Source organism: Tachypleus tridentatus, chromosome 3 (genome assembly GCF_004210375.1).
Source record: "Tachypleus tridentatus isolate NWPU-2018 chromosome 3, ASM421037v1, whole genome shotgun sequence".
Classification (NCBI taxonomy): Eukaryota; Metazoa; Arthropoda; class Merostomata; order Xiphosura; family Limulidae; genus Tachypleus; species Tachypleus tridentatus.
The window spans coordinates 53,447,006-53,467,187 of NC_134827.1; the positions used below are offsets into that span (position 1 = coordinate 53,447,006).

A 20,182-nucleotide genomic window follows, 5' to 3' on the forward strand; every position below is an offset into this window, starting at 1 on the left:
GGGATTGACCAAAAAATTATAACTCCTCCACGACTGAAAGGATGAGTATGTTTGGCGCAACGAGGATTCGAACCCAGAACCCTTTGAAGTTACTGAAAGAACAATAGTTGGAAGATGACCCGAAAGAAATTCACTTATTGGATTACGTTTCCAATTTTGGTTCAGACTCTTACGTAATTGTAAGTTGGCTCGATATAATTTGAAATAATATCCCCAAGCTGAAATAAAAGAGGTTGAAAAGCGTGAGTTCCATCCTGATGAGATGGTCTTGGTATTATTACCCATTATGGGACATCCACACATAGCTAGATATCGTGGCCTCTATAAGGTTGTTCGAAACGTTAATAATACAGACCATGATGCAAAAACACTTATTTGTCAAAAGACTGCCCAGTTGTGTCATATCATTACGTTGAAGTCTTGTAACATCCGAGATGCATCCAAAATATTTTAGCTGTCGAGTATTCAGTTAATCCTGATGACAGCCGCTGTGACTCTGACACACAAATTTGAAAGTATCGGAGATTAATACCAAATTAAGTTGAGTAATTATGATCTTCAAAATTGATTGTGTTGTGAAATATTCAACTCCTATTACCAATAAAAGTTTCATGAGATTTTTGGGAATGGCTGGTTATTTCATGAAGTTTTGTGAAAATTTTACTAACATTAACAAATTTGTTGAAGAAAAATCAAACTTTCAAGTCATCAAAAGGTTATTTGATTGTATTGTGTACTGCCATGGCTACTGAAGTTTTATAATTCTTCGAAAGTGTATTACATTTAGTGGAATGTTGTTAATATATATTAACATAATATCTTAGTGAAAAATCGCCTAATACCAAGTTTTATTTCTCTGAAGAGAAAAGTATGGCGGATCTACTATTACATATCTATTTTAATACCGTTAAATTTATATTTGAAAAAACTACAAAGCTTATACTATTCAATATTAATTACAAAAGTCCAGGCTATTCACTAAAGGTGTAGAAAATTCTCGAGTGTAAGAATGAACAACACGTGTATGTAAACATTAGTGTATCGTCAGTACTGTTATGTTGACTTAAATTTCTAGAAACTCATCTCGCGCTTATAAATGTAACCAATGCGCACCAACAAACAGTATATATCATTAGTTTACTATAAACCTCGAAGGCTGTAACTGTGATTAACGTTTATTAATCGCGAAATTCAGATATTTGACCAGGAACATTAATAAATTTCGAACATTACAAACCACATATCTTCAGCTGATTCACATCGGACATTAGTATTTTTACAAAGATATACTATATAACTTCAACTGTAAAAAACTCACGTGTAAAAAGATTCCCGACCTAAAATCAAGTCCAAATTCACGAAAATAACAAAATTTCTACCACGAGCAGGGCGAAAGAGGATATTAACATCCATGAACACTACAGTTGGGAAAGTTCACTTTCCTTCAAAATTAAACTGCCACGAAAATTTCGTTTGTTTTTTTTCGTTTTTTAACTCACGTGTGACAGACGAGAAATATAGAACTAGTTAGCTCATCATTAAGTGAATTGTATTTATACCAACTCGAAATTAATTCACTCACCGTGAACTGCCGATAAAATATTCAGTTCGAGACCAGATAGAAGATCCGATATTATTTGTAGGTTTGTAAAACTTTTGTATATGAATCATTATTAGAATGTTAAAATATATTTATATTGAGAAAGAACAGTGTGCGTATTAATCTTGTTACCAAATATCATAAACTGGATATATATCAACACTTATTCAATTCTAAATCTAAATTATAATTCACTTTCAGGCTATTTGAAATTGTAAGACGTTACAAAAAATTGGGTGCTCGTGCCCAAGATCTGAATCAGAGATAAAATTCGATCTAGATTAAAATTAATATCGTAATTCAATCAAAAGATTTGATCGTGTCTAGTTATCAAAATTTTCTCTAAGGATATAAAGATATAAAGGATATCCTCTCTTGAAGGATATAAGAAAAGTTAACTGCTTGAAACTGCCAAATTTTTTGAACTAAATGTGAAGAAATGAACGAGAAAAACGAATAAAAAACGTAATACCAAAATACTAGTCTGCGATTGAATGATGAAGATAAGTTAAAGATCCTGCTAAAACTCAACCAGTTCAATGTTGAACAATCTCATATCGGAACTGAAAAATAAACGTCTCGAGGCTGAATAAGCTCGTACTGAAGACGAAAAAGAAATTAAATTGAAATTACACTAAACTCCTAATCAATATATTAATATATCACTCAATGAAAATGAAGTTGATACATATTTCTAACATACTGAGAATGGCTAACCCAAAATGGTCATTATTTTTACAAAGTGTTTTAACTGGTAGAACAGAAGAAACCACACACTCTCTCTCTAGAATATTGTGCGAATTATGACACGCCTAAAACAGCTATTTTCAAAGTATATGAGTTAGAACCAGAAGTTTATCGCCACAAGTTTGGAGGTTATCGCAAGTAAGATAATCAAACTTATATGGAATTTTCCCATGAAAAAGGGCCCGGCATGGCTAGATGGTTAAGGCACTCGACTCGTAATCCGAGGGATCGTGGGCTCGAATCCCCGTCACACCATGCATTCTCGTCCTTTCAGCCGTGGGAGCGTTATAATGTTACGGTCAATTCCACTATTCGTTGGTACAATTACTTAAAGCATATTCCACACATATTTTTAATTATGATGTAAAATAATCACTTAAACAGAAATGTCGCTTAAAGTAAGGAAACTAAGGAATAAAATGTTTCAAAACATAAGTTTAACAACTTTAAAAACCAAGTTTATAAGCAACTGGAAATAATTATAAAAAAATAAAACTATACTCATTTTAAAAAGTAGTAGGTTATTAGGCCTGGCATGGCCAAGCGTGTTAAGGTGTGCGACTCGTAATCTGAGGGTTGCGGGTTCGCATTCCCGTCGCACCAAACATGCTCGCCCTTTCAGCCGTGGGGGCGTTGTAATGTGACGCTCAATCTCACTATTCGACGGTAAAAGAGTAGCCCAAGAGTTGGCGGTGGGTGGCGATGACTAGCTGCCTTCCCTCTAGTCTTACACTGCTAAATTAGGAACGGCTAGCGCAGACAGCCCTCGAGTAGCTTTGCGCGAAATTCAAAAAACAAACAAACTAGATTATTAAAATATCCAACTACAAAATTCAACTTGCACATCGTAACTGATTTTTATTTGCTTTTATTTGTCAAGTAATTAATTTAGGTGATAAAACCCAACATTACAGTTTTAGTAATACAATAGAATGCAATTTAATATGATATTGTAGAATACTTATTCTTTTAATGTTATTTTTGTAACTACAGTTACGATGAAATATGCTGTAAAACCTCAGGCACAGAAATTATCCTCCAATATGTTCCTTTTGTTCGTGTTTATATTTTGAACCTTAATATCAAATTATCTAACAAAGAATAAAGTGTTTCGAGAGGTGTGATTGTTTAAGCACAAGTTACATTTTTAATAGTGTTGTGAGGAACAAATAAGGTAACTACTAATTATTGAAAAAAAAAACTTTTGAGTTCAGCACTAAGGAAGGATTGTAGGTTCGAAATAATATGTATTTCTCCAAAATCTCAATGTCTTATCGTCTCTTATGGTTAAGTAACAACCTCCGATTAAACAGGTCCATTTTATTTTGTATCTGCTGCCTTTTAAACTTTTATAAGTAATCAACCATAATATTATTTCACTGTTGAATTATGAAATGACTTTCGCTAAGGTTGATTTTTTGGTAAAGCAGTTCAGAAGTCGAAGTATATATTATCTCTCTACTTCAAAATTTCTTCATGAATGTGGAAGTTAAAAGTACTTTGGTAAGCCATTTAATTTTAACTAAAATTAAGTATTTTCTGATAATTATGAAATATATAACAACAACAAAGATGAACAGTCTTAAATGGTGCTATTTTGTAACCAAAATATTACGAAACTTCAAAAATATAGCATTTTCTATTTTAGTAAAATTCAACTATTTAAGATGGGAGCGCTGTAAGCGCATCCAGTAGCACATGGTACGAAGATTGAACTGAAAACGAATTTAGAAGCATTTCAGCAAACAATTCATTAATTTTTGGTAAGTTACAAAAACAAATTTATTAATATAAAAGTAATATTAGTAACTTTAATGCTATCACATTTGCATGAGATCTTCTTTGGCTTAGTGTTTGCTCGGAGTTATTGATTTTTTTTAAAAATAAACTATTATAAAGTTTTCTTCAAATTTTCGCTCGTTTATGAGATAGATTTAACCCCAATTACTGCTTGCATAAATAAACAAAATGCAAGTGAGACTTTCATCTCGTCAAACATAGTTAAATGTCAGTCTCATTTAATATCGGTGGCAGTTTCAACTCAATTTTGTTTTAACATGTGTTCTCCATTGATTTCTTGGAAACTCACACGGTAATTGGTTTTTCTTCATCTATTTTTTTCTTAACGATTGTCACAAACCTCTACATTTTTTATTTTTTGCATTCTATTAAATATTTGTAGATCTAATAGTAATATTACTACCGTATGTAAACAAGTATACAAGAGTGCAATAAAGATGGCGTCCGGTAAAAACCAACCAATCACAATGCTGCTATTTTCAATACTGATTGCCAAAGTCTTGTATAGATGTCTCTGGTTAAAAGCCTTCAGCATGTCGGATGGTGATATTATCGATATATCTCAAGCAGCGATTGTTAAGTGGATTGATTAACCTGATGAGTTCGTTTAATTTCAAAAAGGCACGAAAACACCTTCCCGATGAAGAAAGACTCGTATGGATAGACTTGGAGGTAAATTGCGACTTTTAGTTTACTTTGACATAATCTCAAGTGTCGTGGTTGTAAGTTGTAACTGTAAGGGTGAATTAATTTGCAAACACAGTACAGTTTACAAGTCGTACTAAACTTCAGTTAGGCCCGAAGTGAGGGCGTAAGGCTACTAGTACTATGCCTTATCTGACGTGCAGGCGTAAATTCGTATTTTCTGGCTTTGTGTTTTATAAACTTCAGTCTTATGGTACGTAAACAATTTAGTTTGCACAATTCACATAATTTCATCCAAATAAGGAAATTGTGCCATACCTCGAGGTACACTTTTTTTTTTTTTTTCTGGGCATCATACAGACTTTTGAAACTAAATGTAAAGTTCGAGGTGATTTAAATTGTATTAAACGTGAAATTAACTTGTATGCAAATTCTTTCCGAATGTAAATAGGTTTTATATATAATTTACAATAATTGTATATCTATTGCAGGTATTCCCAAAAACAAATGTACTGTATAATTATAATGTTGCAAGTTGGATTTCAATGCCCATAGTGAACACAACAGAGTCTCCTGAACTTAACTCCAAATATCAAAAAATGTAGTCTCTGTAGTTAGCAAACCTTCAGTGATGTAAAATAAAGTTTCATGTTAAGTAATATATCTCTCAATGAATCAGTCTAACATTACAGACATTGAAATTGTATACATTTAGTTATTGTGTAGCTATTTCCACATGAACTATTATTTGTAATAGTTCTTATTGAAGGTATATTTTGAAAACAAAAAAACTGCCCTGGTAAACAAAAGAATTGTTGATGTATGTGTTTATGGTGCAGTTAACAAGATATTTTTCTGTACTCTATCTTTAAAGGGATTTTTGTTTTTGAAATTTAATATTTCATTGTTTTTTTTTCATTTGTTTGTATTTAGAAAGAGCAAATGTACCTTAGAAAAAAAACCTTTTAACTGCACAAAATCTACACGTTTCATAAGTGGTCTGGCATGGCCAGGGGGGGTTAAGGTGTTTGACTCGTAATCTGAAGGTCACAGGTTCGAATCCCCATTGCACTAAACATGCTCGTCCTTTCAGCCGTGTGGGCATTATAATGTGACGGTCAATCCCACTATTCGTTGGTAAAAGAGTAGCTCAAGAATTGGCGGTGGATGGTGATGACTAGCTGCCTTCCCTCTAGTCTTACACTGCCAAATTAGGGACGGCTTGCACAGATAGCCCTCGTGTAGCTTTGCGTGAAATTAAAAAACAAACACTTTCTAGGACCTTTGTTAATATTATATATTTATTTATATACTTACGAAGAAACTACCTTTAAGCTTTTCCATGTGTAAATCTTTTTCTTACATTACCATAATTTTTCAGATGACTGGCCTGGACATTGAAACTTGTCATATTTTAGAAATAGCATGTCTCATTACAGATGATAAACTGAACTTAATTGCTGAGGTGAGTTGCTGCAAAACTAACTTTTATGAAAGAAGAAAATTAGTTTTATTTAAAATATTTTTGTGGGTTTTAGTCTGTTAATGTTTGTCTAAATATAGAACATTAAAACACTTATGGTGGAGAGTGATCGAGGTAATTGATGAAAAGTTAACAGAGACAAAGAATTAGTTGAAGTTCAGGATTGTAGCTAAGCAAAATAGGCTTAACAGTACTTTATCAAATAATAATATTATTTATTATTAGCGTACAGAAATTGGAGGTTTATTAAATGAAGACTAAACTATATGACACTTATTAAACAGTGCCTGGCTTAAACTTAATCTCTGGATCAAACCTGACTTTGAAAAGATACAAAAAAGAATCATCAGTAATGTACACAAAGTAATTATGACAACAGTAAGATTACTTAAGGGCTGGGAAACAAAAAATGATTCATAAGTTGTTCCCAAATAACACATCATGTGTGTCACATTTTCACATATCTTCAAGTTATCTGACACCCGTTTCTTGTCCTGTGTAATCTTTTTGTGATGAGAGACTGCAAGATTGTGTTACATATTAATACTTGTATTTTACACAATCACGAACCGTGGTATCCGTTTGTATAACAGTTAAGGTGTCTTGGAGTTTGGAAATGGAGATTCAGAACATGAAAAGTTAAATAGGTTTAAAGATAAGTCAGACTGAGGGATAAATTTTGTTGTTGACAGTTTACTTCTAGGAGTTCACAAGTGAAAGATTAGCTTAATGTTACGTTGAGTTTATCCTGAAAATTCATAGCACATTCCATTTTTCCCCTATTCAAGCAAGAGTGACCCTGCTTGATGTATTGGTCATTTGTTGAGAAGGAAAAAAAAATGTTCTCATAATTGTTAAGTTTTGTTATCAGTACCATACATGTAGTCTGACTGATTTATATTTCATGTATTTATAGGGTCCAAACTTGATTGTCCACCAACCTGATGGTATTTTAGATGGAATGAACAGATGGTGCCAGGACCACCATGGAAAGGTGTGGAGAACTGTACATTGATGTTTATAGATGTATAAGCTGTTAATAAATGTTATTCAGTTACTTTGACTTTATGTTACCTTGTGAAAAGCAAATATAATGGAATATGTCTAGAATTATCGGATTTCACTGTTCCAAGATCTTGGCTTCTTTGGAGTCAAAGGGGTGTAAAAACAGACATGTTTTTGATGTTTAAACAGAATCTTGGCTTCATTGGATACACTGTGCTAGAAGTTTCAGCTCAGAGTGGAACATTGCTAATTAACACACTTAAATTTGTAATTTTGTTCATATTTCCTCTGAATGCTATTTCTTTGAGCAGATGTAGAACTGTGAGCAGTATTTTGTTGTTTTATCTAGTAAATCAAATATCAAAATAATATACACAAGTTGTTAGGGTTTAGCTTACTGCAACATGTCCTTTGTCATAATGTTTTTTATAAAAGACAGTTTGTGTTATATAGTATACTATGAAGGATAGGTAGGCTTATTTGAAGCATAGTATTTATTGTGCCCTGATTGGGAATTCAGCTTTATCCCTCTAGTGCAGAAACACGCTCCACTCTTTGTGGGTACTGTGTAATGATGATTGTTCTCGTGTAGAAATATGCCCCACTCTTTGTGGCTACTGTGTAAGGATGATTGTCAAATTCCAGTAATTGGTCAGAAAAACACTTGTCCAATAATTGGTAGTGGGTAAGATCTGCCTTCTCTTAGCCAGTCAGTCCAAAGTTTTGGACAGCTAGTACAGGTACACCTTAGATAGTATTGCGCAAAATTCTGAGACAGAAAAAAAAAAACAGGTTCAGGTGTTCATAGGCCATTACCTGTTTAATGAAACAGTGTCTTTATCTGGTCTGCTAATATAAATATTGGACTTCAAAATATAATTTTCCAATTCATCAGCAATTACCTCATTAATATGAGCTTTAAAAATAACTAAAAGATTTATAGTTAGTAAATATAGTTATGTTCATTGTATTCCAGTAAGTCTGAAGAACTCAGCTTAAAGAAAACATGATACTTACATTGGGTGTGATGAATATAGTGTAATTGAAACAATTTTATCTTAGGACTAGATTAAAAATATAGTGTTTAACCCCTTGATAACAGCAGCCATGTTTAAACCTCTTCTGTGTATGTTACTGAGTTACTTACCCTACAGGTGTTGAGTATATAATGTGAAAAACATGGGAGCCTCACCACACCATAAAGTGCATGTTGCAACATCTAACCATGCTCTTTTTCAAGAGGTATGTTGACAGTAGCCCTGAAGTCTGATTTCCTTTCTAAAAGCTTGCATCATAAGACTGTCATCTTCAGAGCAATCCTACCTCCATTTAGTTTTTCATAATCCATCCTGTGTACAATCATTGGTTATTAAACACCTGTATCAACATGCTGATCACGTAGATACTGCATCCAGTAACTTGACTAGCATTTCTTTGTAGTGAATAACTGAAATAGTTTCTCTTCTCTGCCTGTTTGCAGTATGCCATGTTTGAACTGATGCATCATGGAGATACTTTGTGTACATGGGACTTGTCACTCTTCTAGATAGATTTGTTATCAGTTATGTTGCCTAGCATTTCCTAGTACAGTCTTACTACTGACTTTTGTGTTTCTGGATTTCCACTTGTTGCTAGAGTTGTACATTGCTTATCACAGCTGGGGTACAAAATGGTGCTGGTCTTTTTCTGGATGGGTCTGGTACCCCAGGTTGTACCATATTCCTCTATTTTTAAATAACATGAATTACAATGAATATCCCAATCATGGAAATTTGAACTCGCTATTTCCAAAGGTTATTAGATTTTGGTGACATCACACTACCTACGAAATGTTTAAAAAATATCAAAACAAAGACTTGACAAAACCATTCTATCATAACTATATTACCTGTTATTGTTACATGACATGTAGTGTACTCAAGTGTGCAGCTAAGCTTACATGTGCATAACCCTTTAAGACACAAGGAATAATATAATTGTTGTGTTTTCATAAATCGTAGTCTGTTTATATGGTAACCGTTTTATTGTTGGTGATGATACAGTCTATACTGGATGTTTTTCTGTTTGTTCTTCTTGACTAACAAAACTGTCATACTAAATACATGATTAGAAAAATATAAATTATTTAGTAATTAATAGTTATTTGTTTTCCCCATTTAAAACTTGTACCAAAATAACTACTTCTTAAAACAGTAAAAAATATATTAATTATTTTCAGGCATGTTATTATATAAAGATTAAAAAACACATGGTTTAATGAAAGATAAATGTTTCATAAGACACATCAGCTAGTTGTTACAGTCATGAGGTCTAGTGACTACAGTGTTAGCTTGACCTACAAAGTGACTACCGATGATCGATGAAAAACTAGTTGGTTGAAATATTATGTTTTTTGGCATCATCAAAACTTGTGTTTTTTATTCTTCATGAGAAATACAATTATTTTAATGTTTGTTGACTTCATTTTTATGCAGTATTAGATAACACTTATTAAATCTGTTTCTTTCCATTAGTGACTTATGAAGAGAGTGTCACTTATTTCAGAAGGTTTAATGTTTGAAACATTTTGTTACATAGTCTGGATTAACTGAAGCCAGTAGAAACAGCACTCTTTCACTTCAAGCTGCCGAAATGGCACTCTTGTCGTTTGTCCGTCAGCACACGCCTCCAGGAAAATGTCCTCTCGCAGGAAATTCTGTTCATGAAGACAAGAAGTTCCTTGACAAATACATGCCAGAACTAATGAGACACCTCCACTACCGTATTGTAGATGTTAGTACCATCAAAGAACTCTGCAGGTGAGAATTTGTAATTTGATACAGGTACACCACCAATTTTCTGGCACCATTGGTTCCAGAATAGAGGTCATAGAATAATATTAATACAATAATAAACCTCTGACCCACTAATTATACCTCTCCCATGTCTCTAAAGCACCATGGACTGTTAGAAACTTAAGTGAAACAAATATTAAATGGTACATGTTTATTAGCACAGTATAAATGAATAGGGTTTATTAATTACTGTACTTACAAAGAACATTGCTGCAGTACCACTTCCAAAGTGGTAAATTTTAGAATTTTATTGGAATTACAGATGTACTCAGACTGTCTGGATTACTATATTTAATAGTCCACTATTTCATCATGGATTTGTAATGTTGCAGGGGGAACATCTGGGGTACCTCAAGTTGAAGCCACAGAATCATCTGATGTAGGCCTACTAATCTGATACACATTTCTAAATTTTTCATCCAAGCAAAGTTGTTTTATGAGATTTAATCTTTCCTTGTGTAATTTTTCATACAACAAATGAAGATTCATTAGACTACAAAGGTAGTCAGAGTCAGTATAGCGATGAACAACAAGTGTTTCTTTGTCAACATTCATCCACTAAGCCAGATCTTCTTCCTTGAGCTTAGTTGCTCTATACCCTCAACAGCAGATCCCGTGAAACTTTTGACATGCTCAAGCAACTTCCTTCTCCTTTGGTACATTAAATCCTGTGAGGTCAGTAAGTAGCCAATCCCAAAAGAGAGCACATCACATGCAGTGCCATCTGTTGCTGCCCAGTGAACTAGTCTGGCAGGGATCTCAGATGCACTCTTATAATTTTGTCCAGATGTAAGGGATGCCAGAAAATTGGTGGTGTAACTGCAGTTGTATAGAATATTTAGTACTTTAAAATTAACTTTGCTTGCTTGAAATTAAAATCAATAATTAGTTTATTGGTTCAGGTAATCAAGTTTGTCAGACACTTTGAAAACTTACATATTTTTAGTAAAATTACATAGGTTAAACTGATTGTTGAATCATTATCTATTATATAATAGTACCAGTTTTATCTTGAAAACAGTGGTGAGCTATGTTTTCAAAGTATATTATTTTTGGTTAGTAAAGCAAATATGTAAAATCTGTTATTGACCCAATCAGAGCCAGAGTTATGTGGCTTCAAGAATAGTTCTTCATGTACAATGTATTGTCCTTGGTCTTTCATCTAGGATTTCTCGCTGTCTTTGTATCTGTTATCAGTTTTTGTACTAGTACAAATGTCATGAACTTACAAAGTTATTTCTATGTGAGACCTATCAATTACAAAGTCATTTTTATGTTAGCTTCATTAATATTTTTATTTGTTTTTACACTTGAACTCAAAATATCTGAATATCAGGGAAGTTGAGAAGTGGGATGGGCCCAGGGGACAGTTATGTCCCCAGGCCCTTTTTGAAGTTTTCATAAGTTCATGGTAAATTCACGGCCATATGAAATTTTTCTGGTGGGCAGAAGACAAATGTGTTAAGAATCTACATTTTTTGAGGCAAAGCAATTTCCTGCAGTACTGCATTATTCTCTATCCCGTATTTCCCCATACCCCAGGAGTGTAGACCCAAACCCCCCTCTTGTCAGGCCTACCGAGTATATGGACTTAGGGCTAATCTCAGTCTAAGCTGGTTGAACCTTGTAAAACATTTCTGGTATAATGGTCACATGTACCATTGCTTTACAAATTAATGAACTTCTTGTTACCTGAAATTGCTCATGATGTATCAGTTGATTTTTCTTCAATAAAGTTTAATAATAATAATAGATTTCACTTTGCTGTCTCGGAGGAAGATAGCAGTGGTTCAAGAAAAGTTGTCTTTAATGCTTATGGGCTAATCACATTTTCAACTATGGTTAAATATTGTTTTCACAATGACAGAAGATGCAAGCAGTCTTGAAACAATTGTATTACCCGAGTACTTTCAAACAGTGGATCTTTCTTATACAGGGGCAAATTTACCATGTGTTTGGTCACCTATAATTCAGCAAATATTCTTCAACAAGCTAAGGTGTGACCTTGATTTTGTAATTATTATTGGAAGTTGGTCAGGGAGAGAAGTAAAGCTTGTTGGTGGTGGGAGTGTTATTGTGTATATGATGTATTAAGTTATCCACTAGTTAGAGATGTACAATTCTTGAACTAACTGTAATAGTTATAATGTATCAAGTTATCCACTAGTTAGAGATGTACAATTCTTGAACTAACTGTTATAGTTATAATGTATCAAGTTATCCACTAGTTAGAGATGTACAATTCTTGAATTGTAATAGTTATAATGTATCAAGTTATCCACTAGTTAGAGATGTACAATTCTTGAACTAACTGTAATAGTTATAATGTATTAAGTTATCCACTAGTTAGAGATGTACAATTCTTGAACTGTAATAGTTATAATGTATCAAGTTATCCACTAGTTAGAGATGTACAATTCTTGAACTAACTCTAATAGTTATAATGTATTAAGTTATCCACTAGTTAAAGATGTACAATTCTTGAACTAACTGTATCAAGTTATCCACTAGTTGGAGATGTAATAGTTATAATGTATTAAGTTATCCACTAGTTAGAGATGTACAATTCTTGAACTAACTGTACAATTCTTGAATAACTGTTAGTTATAATGTATTAAGTTATCCACTAGTTAGAGATGTACAATTCTTGAACTGTAATAGTTATAATGTATGTTATCCACTAGTTAGAGATGTACAATTCTTGAACTGTAATAGTTATAATGTATCAAGTTATCCACTAGTTAGAGATGTACAATTCTTGAACTGTAATAGTTATAATGTATTAAGTTATCCACTAGTTAGAGATGTACAATTCTTGAACTAACTGTAATAGTTATAATGTATTAAGTTATCCACTAGTTAGAGATGTACAATTCTTGAACTGTAATAGTTATAATGTATCAAGTTATCCACTAGATAGAGATGTACAATTCTTGAACTAACTGTAATAGTTATAATGTATCAAGTTATCCACTAGTTAAAGATGTACAATTCTTAAACTAACTGTAATTGTTATAATATATCAAGTTATCCACTAGTTGGAGATGTACAATTCTTGAACTAACTGTTATAGTTATAATGTATTAAGTTATCCACTAGTTAGAGATGTACAATTCTTGAACTGTAATAGTTATAATGTATCAAGTTATCCACTAGTTAGAGATGTACAATTCTTGAACTGTTATAGTTATAATGTATCAAGTTATCCACTAGATAGAGATGTACAATTCTTGAACTGTAATAGTTATAATGTATCAAGTTATCCACTAGTTAGAGATGTACAATTCTTGAACTAACTGTAATAGTTATAATGTATCAAGTTATCCACTAGTTAGAGATGTACAATTCTTGAACTAACTGTAATAGTTATAATGTATCAAGTTATCCACTAGATAGAGATGTACAATTCTTGAACTGTAATAGTTATAATGTATCAAGTTATCCACTAGTTAGAGATGTACAATTCTTGAACTAACTGGAATAGTTATTATGTATCAAGTTATCCACTAGTTAAAGATGTACAATTCTTGAACTAACTGTAATAGTTATAATGTATCAAGTTATCCACTAGTTAGAGATGTACAATTCTTGAACTGTAATAGTTATAATGTATCAAGTTATCCACTAGTTAGAGATGTACAATTCTTGAACTGTAATAGTTATAATGTATCAAGTTATCCACTGGTTAGAGATGTACAATTCTTGAACTGTAATAGTTATAATGTATTAAGTTATCCACTAGTTAGAGATGTACAATTCTTGAACTAACTGTAATAGTTATAATGTATTAAGTTATCCACTAGTTAGAGATGTACAATTCTTGAACTGTAATAGTTATAATGTATCAAGTTATCCACTAGATAGAGATGTACAATTCTTGAACTAACTGTAATAGTTATAATGTATCAAGTTATCCACTGGTTAAAGATGTACAATTCTTAAACTAACTGTAATTGTTATAATATATCAAGTTATCCACTAGTTGGAGATGTACAATTCTTGAACTAACTGTTATAGTTATAATGTATTAAGTTATCCACTACTTAGAGATGTACAATTCTTGAACTGTAATAGTTATAATGTATTAAGTTATCCACTAGTTAGAGATGTACAATTCTTGAACTAACTGTAATAGTTATAATGTATCAAGTTATCCACTAGATAGAGATGTACAATTCTTGAACTAACTGTAATAGTTATAATGTATAAAGTTATCCACTAGTTAAAGATGTACAATTCTTGAACTGTAATAGTTATAATGTATCAAGTTATCCACTAGTTAGAGATGTACAATTCTTGAACTGTAATAGTTATAATGTATCAAGTTATCCACTAGTTAGAGATGTACAATTCTTGAACTGTTATAGTTATAATGTGTTAAGTTATCCACTAGATAGAGATGTACAATTCTTGAACTAACTGTAATAGTTATAATGCATTAAGTTATCCACTAGTTAGAGATGTACAATTCTTGAACTAACTGTAATAGTTATAATGTATTAAGTTATCCACTAGTTAGAGATGTACAATTCTTGAACTAACTGTAATAGTTATAATGTATTAAGTTATCCACTAGTTAGAGATGTACAATTCTTCAACTAACTGTAATAGTTATAATGTATCAAGTTATCCACTAGATAGAGATGTACAATTCTTGAACTAACTGTAATATTTATAATGTATCAAGTTATCCACTAGTTAAAGATGTACAATTCTTGAACTAACTGTAATAGTTATAATGTATCAAGTTATCCACTAGTTAGAGATGTACAATTCTTGAACTGTAATAGTTATAATGTATCAAGTTATCCACTAGTTAGACATGTACAATTCTTGAACTAACTGTAATAGTTATAATGTATCAAGTTATCCACTAGATAGAGATGTACAATTCTTGAACTGTAATAGTTATAATGTATCAAGTTATCCACTAGTTAGAGATGTACAATTCTTGAACTAACTGTAATAGTTATAATGTATCAAGTTATCCACTAGATAGAGATGTACAATTCTTCAACTAACTGTAATAGTTATAATGTATAAAGTTATCCACTAGTTAAAGATGTACAATTCTTGAACTAACTGTAATAGTTATAATGTATCAAGTTATCCACTAGTTAGAGATGTACAATTCTTGAACTGTAATAGTTATAATGTATCAAGTTATCCACTAGTTAGAGATGTACAATTCTTGAACTGTTATAGTTATAATGTATCTAGTTATCCACTAGATAGAGATGTACAATTCTTGAACTGTAATAGTTATAATGTATCAAGTTATCCACTAGTTAGAGATGTACAATTCTTGAACTAACTGTAATAGTTATAATGTATCAAGTTATCCACTAGATAGAGATGTACAATTCTTGAACTGTAATAGTTATAATTTATCAAGTTATCCACTAGATAGAGATGTACAATTCTTGAACTAACTGTAATAGTTATAATGTATAAAGTTATCCACTAGTTAAAGATGTACAATTCTTGAACTAACTGTAATAGTTATAATGTATCAAGTTATCCACTAGATAGAGATGTACAATTCTTCAACTAACTGTAATAGTTATAATGTATCAAGTTATCCACTAGTTAGAGATGTACAATTCTTGAACTAACTGTAATAGTTATAATGTATCAAGTTATCCACTAGTTAGAGATGTACAATTCTTGAACTGTAATAGTTATAATGTATTAAGTTATCCACTAGTTAGAGATGTACAATTCTTGAACTGTAATAGTTATAATGTATCAAGTTATCCACTAGTTAGAGATGTACAATTCTTGAACTGTAATAGTTATAATGTATTAAGTTATCCACTAGTTAGAGATGTACAATTCTTGAACTGTAATAGTTATAATGTATCAAGTTATCCACCAGTTAAAGATGTACAATTCTTGAACTAACTGTAATTGTTATAATATATCAAGTTATCCACTAGTTGGAGATGTACAATTCTTGAACTAACTATTATAGTTATAATGTATCAAGTTATCCACTAGATAGAGATGTACAATTCTTGAACTGTAATAGTTATAATGTATCAAGCTATCCACTAGTTAGAGATGTACAATTCTTGAACTAACTGTAATAGTTATAATGTATCAAGTTATCCACTAGTTAGAGATGTACAATTCTTGAACTAACTGTAATAGTTATAATGTATCAAGTTATCCACTAGTTAGAGATGTACAATTCTTGAACTAACTGTAATAGTTATAATGTATCAAGTTATCCACTAGATAGAGATGTACAATTCTTGAACTGTAATAGTTCTAATGTATCAAGTTATCCACTAGTTAGAGATGTACAATTCTTGAACTAACTGGAATAGTTATAATGTATCAAGTTATCCACTAGTTAAAGATGTACAATTCTTGAACTAACTGTAATAGTTATAATGTATCAAGTTATCCACTAGTTAGATATGTACAATTCTTGAACTGTAATAGTTATAATGTATCAAGTTATCCACTAGTTAGAGATGTACAATTCTTGAACTGTAATAGTTATAATGTATCAAGTTATCCACTAGTTAGAGATGTACAATTCTTGAACTGTAATAGTTATAATGTATTAAGTTATCCACTAGTTAGAGATGTACAATTCTTGAACTAACTGTAATAGTTATAATGTATTAAGTTATCCACTAGTTAGAGATGTACAATTCTTGAACTGTAATAGTTATAATGTATCAAGTTATCCACTAGATAGAGATGTACAATTCTTGAACTAACTGTAATAGTTATAATGTATCAAGTTATCCACTAGTTAAAGATGTACAATTCTTGAACTAACTGTAATTGTTATAACATATCAAGTTATCCACTAGTTGGAGATGTACAATTCTTGAACTAACTGTTATAGTTATAATGTATTAAGTTATCCACTAGTTAGAGATGTACAATTCTTGAACTGTAATAGTTATAATGTATTAAGTTATCCACTAGTTAGAGATGTACAATTCTTGAACTAACTGTAATAGTTATAATGTATCAAGTTATCCACTAGATAGAGATGTACAAATCTTGAACTAACTGTAATATTTATAATGTATCAAGTTATCCACTAGTTAAAGATGTACAATTCTTGAACTAACTGTAATAGTTATAATGTATCAAGTTATCCACTAGTTAGAGATGTACAATTCTTGAACTGTAATAGTTATAATGTATCAAGTTATCCACTAGTTAGAGATGTACAATTCTTGAACTAACTGTAATAGTTATAATGTATCAAGTTATCCACTAGTTAGAGATGTACAATTCTTGAACTAACTGTAATAGTTATAATGTATCAAGTTATCCACTAGTTAGAGATGTACAATTCTTGAACTAACTGTAATAGTTATAATGTATGAAGTTATCCACTAGTTAGAGATGTACAATTCTTGAACTAACTATTATAGTTATAATGTATCAAGTTATCCACTAGATAGAGATGTACAATTCTTGAACTGTAATAGTTATAATGTATCAAGCTATCCACTAGTTAGAGATGTACAATTCTTGAACTAACTGTAATAGTTATAATGTATCAAGTTATCCACTAGTTAGAGATGTACAATTCTTGAACTAACTGTAATAGTTATAATGTATCAAGTTATCCACTAGTTAGAGATGTAAAATTCTTGAACTAACTGTAATAGTTATAATGTATCAAGTTATCCACTAGAAAGAGATGTACAATTCTTGAACTGTAATAGTTATAATGTATCAAGTTATCCACTAGTTAGAGATGTACAATTCTTGAACTAACTGTAATAGTTATAATGTATCAAGTTATCCACTAGATAGAGATGTACAATTCTTGAACTGTAATAGTTATAATGTATCAAGTTATCCACTAGATAGAGATGTACAATTCTTTAACTAACTGTAATAGTTATAATGGGTAAAGTTATCCACTAGTTAAAGATGTACAATTCTTGAACTAACTGTAATAGTTATAATGTATCAAGTTATCCACTAGTTAGAGATGTACAATTCTTGAACTAACTGTAATAGTTATAATGTATCAAGTTATCCACTAGTTAGAGATGTACAATTCTTGAACTGTAATAGTTATAATGTATTAAGTTATCCACTAGTTAGAGATGTACAATTCTTGAACTAACTGTAATAGTTATAATGTATTAAGTTATCCACTAGTTAGAGATGTACAATTCTTGAACTGTAATAGTTATAATGTATCAAGTTATCCACTAGTTAGAGATGTACAATTCTTGAACTAACTGTAATAGTTATAATGTATCAAGTTATCCACTAGTTAGAGATGTACAATTCTTGAACTAACTGTAATAGTTATAATGTATCAAGTTATCCACTAGTTAGAGATGTACAATTCTTGAACTAACTGTTATAGTTATAATGTATCAAGTTATCCACTAGTTAGAGATGTACAATTCTTGAACTGTAATAGTTATAATGTATCAAGTTATCCACTAGTTAGAGATGTACAATTCTTGAACTGTAATAGTTATAATGTATCAAGTTATCCACTAGTTAGAGATGTACAATTCTTGAACTAACTGTAATAGTTATAATGTATCAAGTTATCCACTAGTTAGAGATGTACAATTCTTGAACTGTAATAGTTATAATGTATCAAGTTATCCACTAGTTAGAGATGTACAATTCTTGAACTAACTGTAATAGTTATAATGTATCAAGTTATCCACTAGTTAGAGATGTACAATTCTTGTTATAATGTATCAAGTTAACTATAGATGTACAATTCTTGAACTAACTGTAATAGTTATAATGTATCAAGTTATCCACTAGTTAGAGATGTACAATTCTTGAACTAACTGTAATAGTTATAATGTATCAAGTTATCCACTAGTTAGAGATGTACAATTCTTGAACTGTAATAGTTATAATGTATCAAGTTATCCACTAGTTAGAGATGTACAATTCTTGAACTAACTGTAATAGTTATAATGTATCAAGTTATCCACTAGTTAGAGATGTACAATTCTTGAACTAACTGTAATAGTTATAATGTATCAAGTTATCCACTAGTTAGAGATGTACAATTCTTGAACTAACTGTAATAGTTATAATGTATCAAGTTATCCACTAGTTAGAGATGTACAATTCTTGAACTGTAATAGTTATAATGTATCAAGTTATCCACTAGTTAGAGATGTACAATTCTTGAACTAACTGTAATAGTTATAATGTATCAAGTTATCCACTAGTTAGAGATGTACAATTCTTGAACTAACTGTAATAGTTATAATGTATCAAGTTATCCACTAGTTAGAGATGTACAATTCTTGAACTAACTGTAATAGTTATAATGTATCAAGTTATCCACTAGTTAGAGATGTACAATTCTTGAACTAACTGTAATAGTTATAATGTATCAAGTTATCCACTAGTTAGAGATGTACAATTCTTGAACTGTAATAGTTATAATGTATCAAGTTATCCACTAGTTAGAGATGTACAATTCTTGAACTAACTGTAATAGTTATAATGTATCAAGTTATCCACTAGTTAGAGATGTACAATTCTTGAACTAACTGTAATAGTTATAATGTATCAAGTTATCCACTAGTTAGAGATGTACAATTCTTGAACTAACTGTAATAGTTATAATGTATCAAGTTATCCACTAGTTAGAGATGTACAATTCTTGAACTAACTGTAATAGTTATAATGTATCAAGTTATCCACTAGTTAGAGATGTACAATTCTTGAACTAACTGTAATAGTTATAATGTATCAAGTTATCCACTAGTTAGAGATGTACAATTCTTGAACTAACTGTAATAGTTATAATGTATCCAAGTTATCCACTAGTTAGAGATGTACAAGTTATCCACTTGAGATGTACAATTCTTGTAATAGTTATAATGTATCAAGTTATCCACTAGTTAGAGATGTACAATTCTTGAACTAACTGTAATAGTTATAATGTATCAAGTTATCCACTAGTTAGAGATGTACAATTCTTGAACTAACTGTAATAGTTATAATGTATCAAGTTATCCACTAGTTAGAGATGTACAATTCTTGAACTAACTGTAATAGTTATAATGTATCAAGTTATCCACTAGTTAG

General features: G+C 31.0%; 1 protein-coding gene across 2 annotated transcripts in view; it reads left to right on the forward strand.

Annotated features, from left to right (window-relative positions):
• The first annotated feature begins 4,020 nt into the window (after positions 1 to 4,020).
• Positions 4,021 to 20,182, forward strand: part of LOC143246871 (oligoribonuclease, mitochondrial) — a 58,897-nt gene continuing 42,735 nt past the window's right edge. The window contains exons 1-5 of one of the 2 annotated variants that reach the window (XM_076494114.1): positions 4,096 to 4,110; positions 4,656 to 4,819; positions 6,174 to 6,257; positions 7,192 to 7,269; positions 9,858 to 10,078. In XM_076494114.1, coding sequence (XP_076350229.1) covers positions 4,688 to 4,819; positions 6,174 to 6,257; positions 7,192 to 7,269; positions 9,858 to 10,078 — 515 coding nt within the window. In that variant the 5' untranslated portion in view covers positions 4,096 to 4,110; positions 4,656 to 4,687. Of the gene's footprint in view, positions 4,111 to 4,655; positions 4,820 to 6,173; positions 6,258 to 7,191; positions 7,270 to 9,857; positions 10,079 to 20,182 lie in introns of both variants that reach the window. The other variant, XM_076494116.1, reaches the window with a different exon arrangement.